Source organism: Mercenaria mercenaria, chromosome 9 (genome assembly GCF_021730395.1).
Source record: "Mercenaria mercenaria strain notata chromosome 9, MADL_Memer_1, whole genome shotgun sequence".
Classification (NCBI taxonomy): domain Eukaryota; kingdom Metazoa; phylum Mollusca; class Bivalvia; order Venerida; family Veneridae; genus Mercenaria; species Mercenaria mercenaria.
This window is the reverse complement of record NC_069369.1, coordinates 46217998-46230834: the sequence shown is the minus strand read 5'-3', so window position 1 is coordinate 46230834 and position 12837 is coordinate 46217998. Positions and strand designations below refer to the sequence as shown.

Below are 12837 nucleotides of genomic sequence, written 5' to 3'. Positions count from 1 at the left end.
CTCCACATTTCTGAAGAACTTTCTCTAGCTGTACTTGGTGAGCGTCAAAAAAATACACACCTGTGCGATGTGAGTGCCGTTTTGAAACCACTTACCTTCTTTAAACACGAGTCATTCTTTAAATATAACAAATTAAGTCTTGGAATTTGAACTGGTTATTGTAGGAAGATATGACTATATGAAGATGTATCAAAATGAATACATCTGAAGTATTTACTGAGTATTTTACGTGTTTTTTTTACATTCGACATTTTTGAGTCAAACGTTCACGTTTAACTCGCCGTATTTTGTTTATTTTAAGATGAAATGTTGTGACACTCACGGAACATAGTCATCAATTATTCACCAGGGCTCAGATATCTTTCATTTTACAAAAAGTTTTGAATTACCGGAGATACAATAAGAAATACTTACACCGCCGCTCCTCTAAAATCACTTATCGAGCGCTGTATGTGTGAGTGTCACCTGTACTTGGGAGCGCCGGTACCAGGGTGTGATTTTGGTACCGCAGTTCAAAGCAGGGATCTATTCGCAAGGAAGTGTTCCATAGAATTTAGATAGATTGATTTATATTATTTATTGATTTCTCGTCGGAATACAAACGACAGTTGTCGGGACCGGTGTCATTTAACAGAATGGTAACAGATCTGACGATTGATACCAGTGATTCATTGCTAGGGGTTCATTTAAACGTTTAACTGGCTATTGTTTCCCTAGTGTTCGTGAGAAGTTGCATATCTTCTAGTATTGAGAGCATTGATGGTAAAAATGCATTTTTTAAAAACACGCTGAAATGTTACAAAATGCGTTTTATGATCGTCACCTATGCTCAATACATGGTAAAATGCTAAAATATATTGGCTAAACTTAACCAGGGGCGTAGGAGAATGGGGTGTGTGGAGGTCCGAACCCCAAGTGTCTGTGCATCACCCACATCAAATGGCACAAGGGTCATAACTCTTGTACCAATATTTCATGAATTATCCCCACTTTTGACTTAGAATTTCAGGTTGAAGTTTTGGTGCACTTTCACTCTATCTCTTTTATTACTAAATGGATTTTATTCAAACTTAAAATAGTTGTTCCACATCATCACTCACATCATATGACACAAGGGCCATAACTCTTGCACCAATTTTTCATGAATAATGCCTCCTTTTACTTAGATTTTAAGGTTAATTTTGATGCATTTTCACTATATCTCTGTCATTACAGAGAGGATTTGATTGAAACTTAAAATAGTTGTTCGACATCATCATTCACATCATATAACACAAGGACCATAACTCTAGCACCAGTATTTTATGAATTATCTCCCCTTGTTACTTAGAATTTCAGGTTAAAGTTTTGGTGCACTTTCACTCTATCTCGGTTATTACTAAATGGATCTGATTCAAACTTAAAATAAGTTGTTACACATCATCATCCACATATGACACAAGGTGCATCACTCTTGCACCAATATTTCATGAATTATGCTCCCTTTTTACTTAGAATTATACTTATTTAATGTTTTGATAACTTTATCTTTATCTGTCTTATTACTTAATTCTTTTGACACAAACATAAGCTATTGTCCAATACCTTCATCCACATTGGAGTCATTAAACACTCAAGTGACTGCTCCAGCTTCCTCAGATGTGCCCATTTTCACTATCCAGCATCGAAATAGTCGAGCGCGCTGTCTCCTGTGGCAGCTCTTGTTTTTCTAGAAACATAAAAAATAGCAAAGTAATGTACGATTTTTTTTTTGGATTTTTTTTTTTTGAAATTTCAAAAATAAAAAATCACATGTCTTTACAACAGTAAGAACTTGAGCACGGAAGATCATTATTGCCATATTAACTCAAAAGTTTGATATACTATATTGAAATTTCGACGTACTAACTCGAAATGACGACATCCTCGTCCTCAAAATTTGAACGTCCGTCTGACAAATGTCAAAAAGATTCATTGATAAGTTTGTTACGGCTACTTTTAAATTTCTAAGCTTGGAATACATTTTTCTATAATCACTCTTAAATATAAAGTGGATACATCTACGTACATATATATACATGCTACTTGTATAATTATATCTAGCATACAGGGACCCTAATAAGGTTCAAAGCGAAACATTGTGTTCACATGTACTTAAAATTGTTTACACACATATATGAGCTGCCCTGCCATCTAGAGCTTCTCTATATAACGGATCTTTGTTTTAAACTGTAGCCTGGACCTATGCTTTCAAATTCATGTGTAGTATTGGTATATCTTCTGGTCGTAGGGCTTGAACAATGTCGAAAATCTTCCAGATATGGTCAAGATAATGAAATATGATAAAATCTATGGAGGGATCCAATGGAAGCATAGAATGCTGCCAGGAACTTGGTTTGATTGAGTCTGTTTATGAGATGTAATGCAAAAATGCCGCTCGTGCCCAAAACACCTATTTAAATGGAATTCTATTACATCACTATTGAATACTCTCCATGATCCGATAATCTTCTATGAACTGCCTTCACCTTTTAATAAAAGAATTACCGTAGGTACTCGGTCCTGGTCTCAATCGGTAGCAGGCTCTTGCAGCGTGCGGCTGTATCTCCTTGCCGTAGGGTTCGAACCGGGTAGAAAACCATTCACAGAAAGTATATCAAAATAATTTGCGTGATAAATAACACCCATCTGGTACCGATGGTCTTCCGTGTTACTGTAGTTAAAACAAGTTTCACAAATTAAAAAAGAAAAAAAAAAAACTAAAAAAAAAAAATTCACATCTTTTTTTTAAATGACATGTCTTGCTCTTTTCGGATTTAAAAAAAAAATTAAATAAATAAATAAATAAACAAAAATGAAAAAAATAAATGAATGAATATAAAACTGCACAAACAATTCGGTTCGTTTCGCAATTTTTCTTGAAATTCACATGGGGAACTTGTATACTTCCTCCAACATCATAAAATGTAAGGTAGATTTCCCGGAAGCACAGAGCACCCCAAACACAGCCATAGAGCCACCCCACCTCCATTTTTTCTGTATTTTGCATATATTTATAATGTACTTATTGTTGGATTTTGAAGCAACCTATCTATAATATTTTTCCGTTGCAATTTCTTTTTGTTGTGGGCTTACTAAGGAGTAGATACAAGGGTCGGATGTAGGGGGAATGTGGAGCCAAACGACCTCAATTGTGTTGGTGCGACTTTAAACCCAATAAAACTGCCCTATTTTTATATTATTTTATCCAGTTTAGTCACGTAGAAACTATATATCTTGTTTGAGTCAGGCTAGACATTTTCTACTACAGTTTACTAGAATTACGTGGTATTTAGGCAATACAACAACAGTCGGTTAAAACTTGATTCTATATGCCAGTACTGGCTTTTTCTTCGAAACTTACTGACAACTTGCCTACAAGGATCAGAGGTGGAACCCGGTCTTCAGAAATGTTAACTTCTGTTAGTTCGTCACGGAAAACATTTGCCTCGTCAGGGGATCGGACTTCATATATGTACATACTTCCCGCTGTGCTAACCGGAAGGGTTGAAACGATTCATTAAATAAACAAGCAAATGCAAAAGTTAGATACTTCATTATTAACGCAATTTAAGATAATCCCTTAGTAATTATAAATACAAAATAAAAACAAAGTGATTCAGTGAGTTTTAGCAAGAATTTATTTGCAAACCCTTTCATGAAGTCTTTAAAACATATAGAAAAGCTATCTACTGTGTTAGTCACACTGTAAATGTTTAAGTTCTGTGTTATTCTTAAAGAAATGTTAACTTCATGTATAATCATAACTGCCAAAAAAACAAACAAGAGGGCCATGAAGGCCCTGTATCGCTCACCTGACCTACTGACCTAAAGATCATCAAGATTAACATTCTTAACGCATTAGAATGTCAATAAGTGTATCTATAACCGACTTATAGTTAAAACGCCCCTTTTGCGTCACCACATAGGAACCCTTCTTCGAAATTACCTAAAATCAATAGAAAGCTATTTTTTTAATTTGTACATAGTGACTTTTTACAATATCCTATTAAAAATAATTATGTTTCTGTTTTATTTTGCAAAGGTGACTTTGAGAAAAATGTTTAAGATTTGAATTTGAATTTCCGCGGGAGGCGTGGCCAACATTGTAAGATGCAATTTTAAATACATAGTAGACGACTCACTTATCGAGTAGTTTGTAGAACACAATATTACATTCTCATTCAATGAAAATATAATATGCAGGTTTAACTTTATGCACTCTGGTTTATTTTTAGACAAGTCGGTTTACATTTGAATTTAATAAACAATAGTAAAATTTGGATATATATATGAATAGCAACAAGTTAATAGAAAAAGTGAAAGGTGCAGAAAGGTAAAACGTGAACTATGGAAGTACAGCTTGCATTATAAAGAAGAAGAAAAAACAACACAATTTGATATTTATTTTATATTTATATTTATATAGACACATTATTTCTTGTATGCAGTCCCTGTTTTGGCAGTTGCTCCGCCTCCCTGAATGTGGGAAATCCATAGTAGGCGGAACAATGAATACTCATTAATTTTGTACAACTTCATGATTAAGTGGGCCAATTATTTTCAGTTATGAAATAATATGAAAATAAGTTGACGGTCCGTTCACAGAGACACAAGCAACGACTATTTAAAATCGGCGTAATCGAGGTACTCCAATCCTTCAGACATGATTGCTAGCATAATGAAGATTTAATGGCGAAAAGAAAAATATTCCCAAAGAAAGTCACCCACTGACCTATAATATCGATTTATTTTTCATCATTGATGACATCAAAGCTTTATTACGTCACTATTGGCGCATTTCATTCACCGTCATGTACCGTACCGGATAGCAGATAATGGGGAGCACGACGTCTCAGGCTAATTCTAAGTGTATTAGCGCAATATTATTCATATAGTTACAAGTATCTAAAGTTAAATTACAACAGGATCTGGGGAGAGATCTATTCATATCTATTCTCATGAAGCTTTGAATTTATGTTCGGATGTTAATCACTAATAATTAACGCCTGTTTTCGGACGTTATAATCAGACAAAATGAAATGAAAGTGAAAGTGATAATTACGTCACGAGTTGGACTAAGTTTAGCCATGCCTTTCCGTACGAAGCATAGGACTTAGTTTATTTAACCTAGTCCAACTCGTGTTTCATGAGTTTCAATATGATATTAGTCCAACTCGTAACGTAATTATCACTTTTCATTTCATTTCAGTCTGACTCAACCACGTTAGAAAACCGGCGTAATCATTTGTAGCATAAATTGTAAGCTTGAGAATAAAAGAAACGAGTAAAACCTGGTAATATATTTATCCTGAGAATAGATAAATGTTTTTAGCCTTTTCCGATTCATTTTCCTGTTAAACAAAGAAGGCAGAAAACGGTGAATTATTATACAACAAATCACTGTTCTGACGTCATAATTATTACGTCATGGCGTCAAACGGCATAGCGGCGCGCTGGAAAAGAAACCGTTTGAAAACAGGCAAATATTTAATGAATGTCATCAAGGATGTACTTAAAAATCCTTTGTTAGGTGTTAGAATCGAAATAATATATCTCAATTAGTGATTTGCTCTTGAATAAATCATTGTTTGTCTTTCAGATGCGTATTATTATATCACTCAGGCTGCGCCCTCGTGATATAATTCCTTCGCATCTGAACTCCAAACAATGATTTATTCAACGACAAATCACTGCATGAGATATATTATTTCTTAAGTATACAGTATTCGTGTTCGATTTGTCCATGAAAGGTTATCCGGGCCGTCCATAAAAGAACAGGCAAATGAATAGCATAAGATACTGAGCTAGATCTCTCCACCAAAATAGTTTCTGTATTGTCAGCAAATAATAGTTAAAATTACAACTGCAGTTGCGCAAATGTACTTTGAATTTGGCTGACACGTTGTGCTTTCTGATACCGGTAGGCTACATATCTTTGAATGAAATTCGCCTACAGTGACGTAATAAGGATGTGACGTCATCAATGGTGGAAAAACAAATCGATGATGTAGGTCAGTGGGTGACTTTCTCTGGGTAGTTCTACTCAAAATTATGGTGGCTGATTTCTGCCATTTCGCGTTTTCGCTCCGCGACCCCGCCAAGCGAAAACACGAGAATTAACAAGTTAAAATAGCGGGGGCGCGGGGCGAAAACTCGCTATTTAGCGGGGGCGCGGAGCGAAAACACGATAATTAGCGGGGTCGCGGGGCGAGAGTTAGTAACTGGTATGTCGAGGGCGCGTGGCGAAAACACGATAATTAGCGTTGCTTAAACGCCGAGTTTTCGCACCGCACCCCCGACATTCCAGTTCCTAAATCTCGCCCCTCGACACCGCTAATTATCGTGTTTTCGCTTCGCGCCCCTACTAAATAGCGAGTTTTCGCCCCGCGACCCCACCGAGCGAAAACACGAAAATTAACAAGATAAAATGGCGGGGGCGCCAGGCGAAAACTCGCTATTTAGCGGGGGCGCGAAGCGAAAACACGATAATTAGCGGGGGCGCGGGGCGAGATTTAGTAACTGGATGTCGGGGCGCGGTGCGAAAACTCGACGTTTAAGCAGCGCTAATTATCGTGTTTTCGTCTCGCGCCCCCGACATACCAGTTACTAAATCTCGCCCCGCGACCCCGCTAAACAGCGAGTTTTCGCTCCGCGCCCACGCTAAATAGCGAGTTTTCGCCCCGCGCCCCCGCCATTTTAACTTGTTAATTCTCGTGTTTTCGCTCGGCGGGGTCGCGGGGCGAAAACGCGAAATGGCAGAAATCAGCCACCATACAAAATACTTCATGACGTGACAGGAGAAAATTTTCTATTCGGAAATATTTTTCCTTTCGCCATTAAATCACATTCCTGTTAACAGTCATGTCTTGAAGTTTGAAGTATCTTAATTACGACGATTTTTGATACATGTAGAGTTCATGTATGTGGACGGACCGTCTGGAGTTCTAGAGTCACGGATTGGGACTAAGTTTAACCATACCAGTCCATCCGAAACATGGGGCTTGGTTTAGCCATGTCCGTCCGTCCGAAGCATGGGACTTGGTTTAGCCATACCAATCCGTCCGAAGTACGGGGCTTAGTTAAATACACTGAATGACTCCAATTTAAGTTCGGACTTAGGACTCTTATTTAGGCATAAAAGCCGCATTTTACGACATTAAGAGATGTCTTATTTCATCAATCGAAGCGGCGAAATCTACTTACAACTTCACTGTTAAACTAAACCAGTCTTCCACTGACTGTATTGAGTGTAGTGGCTGAAATCGACTGTAGCCACTGAAGTTAACCCACTACGTCACTTTTACATAATCTTCCATTGACTGTAGCTACTGAAGTTAACTTTCTATAGAGTCACTTTTATGTAATCTTTTACTGATCACAGCCGCTGAAGGTACCTCTCTACGTCATTTCACTAACTGAATTTGGCCCTTAAAATAATCTCTCTACGACACTTATACATAACTTTCCAGCGAGTATTGCCGCTGAAATCCACTCACATTTACACAATCTTCAACATATTGCATGTCCACTGAATTCAACTCACAACGTCACCTTAATACAATCTTTCATTGACTGTTGCAGCTGAATTCAAATTATTACATCTGTTTTACATAATCTTTAACTGACTGTAGCCGTTGAATTCAACTCGCTACGTCAAATCCTCTATAGACTGTGGTCGTTGATATCTGCCTCTGTTAATGAAGAGTTTAGTGGTTGGCCACAAATTGACGTCGGTGACGGCTGACCTTATGCAACCTCATACTTTACCTGTTATGTATATACATATATGAACGTGTTATAACATAGACAATTGCCGTCACTATATATTACGGTGCAACAATTAAAACGTTGACAGTTGAGTGCTGTTCACGGTCAGTGATACATCTAATTGCCGCTATGGGACCACTGGAGTGGAAACTTTTACATAATTGAGTATGCAGATTTAAAACACATTGTAAACAAATCTAACCGAGGAATGAGATCAGTAACGTAACGTCGACACGGAGTTACGTTGTGTAGGTGTCGCTCGTTTGACATTGTTGAAGTATGTTTTGGAACTAAACCGAGGATTAGAAGAAGAATAATTAAAATGAAGAATTATGTGATAGTTTTCATCATTTTTGTCTTGTGTTGCGGTGTTAGCGCTAGGATTAGACACTACTATATCGCAGCTGTAGAACAAGAGTGGGACTACGCTCCGTCAGGAAGGGATCTCGTATTTAACCATCAAAGGTAAACATTATTTGAAATGTGGTGATATATTATATAACGGTTTCCCGTCATATAACATTCCGCTATTATTATTAAATAGCCGAGTCCAGTATTTTGATCTGTTGATACCTCTGTATCTGTCAAATACTATAGATAGCTGGGTGTAATAAATTAATATTACTTTCATGCAGGTATTATGTCACCGATAACAAGTAAATATTGAATTTATAGAGAATATTAGGTTATTGTCTGTTAATTTTTAAATTTATTATACGAGTTGAAGAAAATATATTAGGCGAGGCTCTGCCGAGCCTTATATATTTTTCGTAGACGAGTCTAATAAATTTATAATTTTCAGACAGTAATCTAATATTCTATTTATCCTACCGTCGTCGGAAAGAACAACAGCGTACAGACTTGGCGTCATATATAATTGAATAATCGGCGGCTAAGGTAATAGCTACAATAGCTGCTGTTCTTTTATTGTTTTAACCTTGGCGTGGTTTCTAAGTGTCATAAAGATGGGAAGTTGCTCATCTTCAGGAAGAAAAGACGAAAGTGATATACTGGTTATACAAGTAGTGTCTTGGGAGAAGTAGCGGCGATCTGTCCTGCAAAAGTACAAATATTACTTCTTAACATTTCCAAAAATGATGACCCAATATAAAATAACTTTTTGGTTAGTTCAGATATTACAAGCAGATCGTGGCATTGCTTTAGGAACTCTAATCACACAGGCAGGAGTTTCGTACCTTTGATTATGAATATGATTGTAAATAAATAAATAAATAAAAACACCCGTTTCTCAACCAAAACTTGTAAAAATTAAAAATATAGTGAAATATGCGACCCGGCCAATTCTAATGATATATACGTACCCCATTGTAATGATATATGAGCCGTGCCATGGAAAAACCAACATAGTGGCTTTGCGACCAGCATGGATCCAGACCAGCCTGCGCATCCGCGCAGTCTGGTCAGGATCCATGCTGTTCGCTTTCAAAGCCTATTGCTATTAGAGAAACTGTTAGCGAACAGCATGGATCCTGACCAGACTGCGCGGAGACTGCGCTGGTCGCAAAGCCACTATGTTGGTTTTCCCATGACACGGCTCATATACCTTTAAACGTATATATCATTAAAATTGAGTCACATATAGTTCACTATGTATTTTCATTTTGGCATGTTTGGGATAAAAAGAGGATATGTTTATTTTTTTGTACTCAAACTTACAAACTAATCACATGAATGCCGGTCCATACACAGTATAATTATTTTACCACATTGAAAAAAATTAAACGTTTAAAGATTAATTTTGTCTGAATTCTTTTTTTTTTTACTTACGCGCTATTGATTTTTCAGTTGGTTTAAAAATACAGAGTATGTTTAAATCAATGAAGGATATTTATTAAGTGAAAACTGAAAAGTAAGGACGTGTGTTACATTATCCGGTCTAGATCTACATACTGTCCTCATACAGACAGGCGGAAACACTGGTAATATATCATGTAAATACAAAAGCCTCCAGTTTATTTACATTTGTACTGATGTAAGTCTTTACCCATTATGAAGGAAGTTGTTCCATAAATATATTTCATTTATAAAACATCTCAAAAACGACCCAAGTGACATTAAACAAATGTTTGTTTGCGCATTTTCATCAGTGCCCATATTTCAAGTTGACACTTCACAACGTCTCCATACTAGAATGACATCAACTGAAATCTGTTTCTGGACACCTGGCCCCATCTTCTCCACCTACACTCACTGACAGACCATTGGTCATTTAAGTTTAATGTGTGTAGTGGGAGGTACAATAAAACCGGGTTATTGTCTTAATTCCTCGACGAGGATACAAGTATATAGGTATTTTTACGTTCAGATCTGTATAAAAATGACCACTGAACAAGTAAAAACGGATCGTTGTATGAAAATTCAAACCGTTTATTTTCTCTGAAATAAAGAAACTGGTCGCTTATGTTGGTTTAGGCTGAAGGATGAGTTTTAGATTTAAGTTTAAGTTTTTTCATTTTCGAGATAAAATATTAAACTCTCTCATAATGAAGACTTTGCAGCGCTCGTGTCTGATATTAAACATAGAAAAAAACAGAAACTTTTCAAAAGCGGTATCTGGCAGATTACAGCTATTAGATAAAAAAACAACAATCTACTTATTAATCTATACATGGCTTTTCTTTTGAAAAGAGTGGTAATGTTTATTTCGGCACGCAATAAATCAAGTTGAAGTCTATGTACTAACATCAATCTTTTGTGGTTGATTTCTTTCGTTGAAGTACATACATGCGTACATTCAGACTAACGGTGTAAACGTGACCGGCATGAAGGTTAACCAAGGAGGTACTCTTTGAACGTGACCGGCATGAAGGTTAACCAAGGAGGTACTCTTCCTAACTTTACCAGAATTTTGACACTAATGGAAGAGTGGACTCGACCTGCATCATATTAATCTAGAATTGAGCCGTGCCATGGGAAAACCAACATAGTGGCTTTGCGACCAGCATGGATCCAGACCAGCCTGCGCATCCACGCAGTCTGGATCCGCGCAGTCTGGTCAGGATCCATGCTGTTCGCTAACAGTATCTGTAATTCCAGTAGGCTTTAAAAGCGAACAGTATGGATCCTGACCAGACTGCGCGGATGCCGTTTATATAAATCTTTGTATTACATGTTTTTCGGCGAATTATCGAAATATTAGAGAGAAATACAATTAGTATTTTCACAGTGGAAAATATCAAATATATTTTTCACTGGTTACAAACTATAAAATATGGGTAGACTTTAGTCAAAATATGAAATAAAAAAGAAAATCTGTTTGTTTTAAATGTAAGATAAAAATATCTTTCACTCATGAACACCATATCTTACATTTTCACTCTTTGCTCTGCCACTCGTGAAAATATTGCATTGGCATATATTTCAATCTTACACTGAAGCAAACAAATATCCTCTATATAATGAAGACAGTTTACCACAAACAAAACAACTAATTCTCATGGCATTGTGTTTAATCTGTCAGTAAACTAAGTTTCAAAGCCTTCCTAAGAGATATAGTAATAATTTTCTGGTGTCTTAACATTTTCTTTTTTCTTTGTTGTCGTACGATCTAGAGGTCAGTCCATTTAATCTAGCATTTTCATACGTTAAACATAAAGTTCTAACTAATGGTAGACATAATCAGCATCGAATTTAATATAGAATTTTCTAACGTTAAACATGTAGATGCTCTACCTAACAAAATACGTGACCAGCATCGAGTTTAACCTAGAATTTTCTAACGCCAGACACCGGTAACCTAGAATTTTTTTATCGTCAAACACCGGCATCAAGTTTAACCTAGAATTTTCTAACGTCAATTAAGCCTAGAATTTTAAACGTCAAACACTGGCATCGAGTTTAACCTAGAATTTTAAACGTTAAACATGTAGATGACGTGACCGGCACGGGTTTTAACCTAGAATTTTAAAACGTTTAACATGTAGATGACGTGACCAGCATCGAGTTTAACCTAGAATTTTAAAACGTTAAACATGTAGATGACGTGACCGACATGGAGTTTAACCTAGAATTTTAAAACGTTAAACATGTAGGTGACGTGAACGGCATGGAGTTTAACCTAGAATTTTCTAACGTTAAACATGTAGATGACGTGACCGGCATGGAGTTTAACATAGAATTTTCTAAAGTGAAACATATAGATGTTTTAAGAGGAGACGTGGCCAGCATGGAGTTAAATCTTGTTGTTTTTTTTTCCATACGTTAAACATGTAGATGCTCAAACTAACGATAGACGTGACCAGCAAGGAATATGACCGTTAAACGTGTTGACGTCATGTTTAACAGTAGAGTTTCACCTAGAATTTTCACTTGGAGACTTGACCGGTTTCGAGGTTAGCGGAGGAGTTTGTCAAGTCAAAAACGCCCACTGCATTCTTACTGTACCAGTAAATCAGACGATGGCGTCGACTTTAATCTACTGGACGATGGATTCTACAAATGAAAAAAATAACTGAAATATTGTTAAGTCGCGATACTCAAGTCAGCAAAAAAATAAATATAAAAATGAAAATAAAAAAAAAACCCAGAAAACCCAGAACATACCTGGAGTGATTAATTGATGAGATGTTTTTATAAATCATACTTAAACAAAAAGCCTGATATGAATTAGTAATGAAGCTGTTCATAGAGTTTGTCTATAAAATTATGTAAGCATTTCATTTCACATGCAAAGCAATATACTCGAATTTGCTTTGGTTTACTTGACTGATGATTTAGATTGTAAATGCTTTGCGTGTTGCATCCTCAGAGTTACTGTAGTAGTTTTCTAATCTACCTGTTGGACTCTCACCTATAACTGTAATAATTTGTCTTCCTATTGGTTTGAGTAGTTGCTAGTCAGTCTACATCTTGGACCCTCGTAGCAGTTTTTCAGTCGAAGCAACTTTTTTTAGCTTTGTCAGCCATCTGACGGAGCTTCTGATGTATCTACATGTAGTAGTTTGTCAGCCTACTTGTAGGACCCTCACATATATCTGTAATAGTGTGAGTAGTTTGTCAGCCTACTTGTTGGACCTTCAAATGTATCTG

At 36.5% G+C, this 12837-nt stretch overlaps 1 protein-coding gene across 2 annotated transcripts in view; it reads left to right on the top strand.

Annotated features, from left to right (window-relative positions):
* Nucleotides 1-7866: 7866 nt before the first annotated feature.
* LOC123547025 (hephaestin-like) overlaps nucleotides 7867-12837 on the top strand; it is a 36996-nt gene continuing 32025 nt past the window's right edge. For both annotated transcript variants that reach the window (XM_053551326.1, XM_053551325.1), the window contains exon 1: nucleotides 7867-8253. In XM_053551326.1, coding sequence (XP_053407301.1) covers nucleotides 8111-8253 — 143 coding nt within the window. In that variant the 5' untranslated portion in view covers nucleotides 7867-8110. The remainder of the gene's footprint in view (nucleotides 8254-12837) is intronic.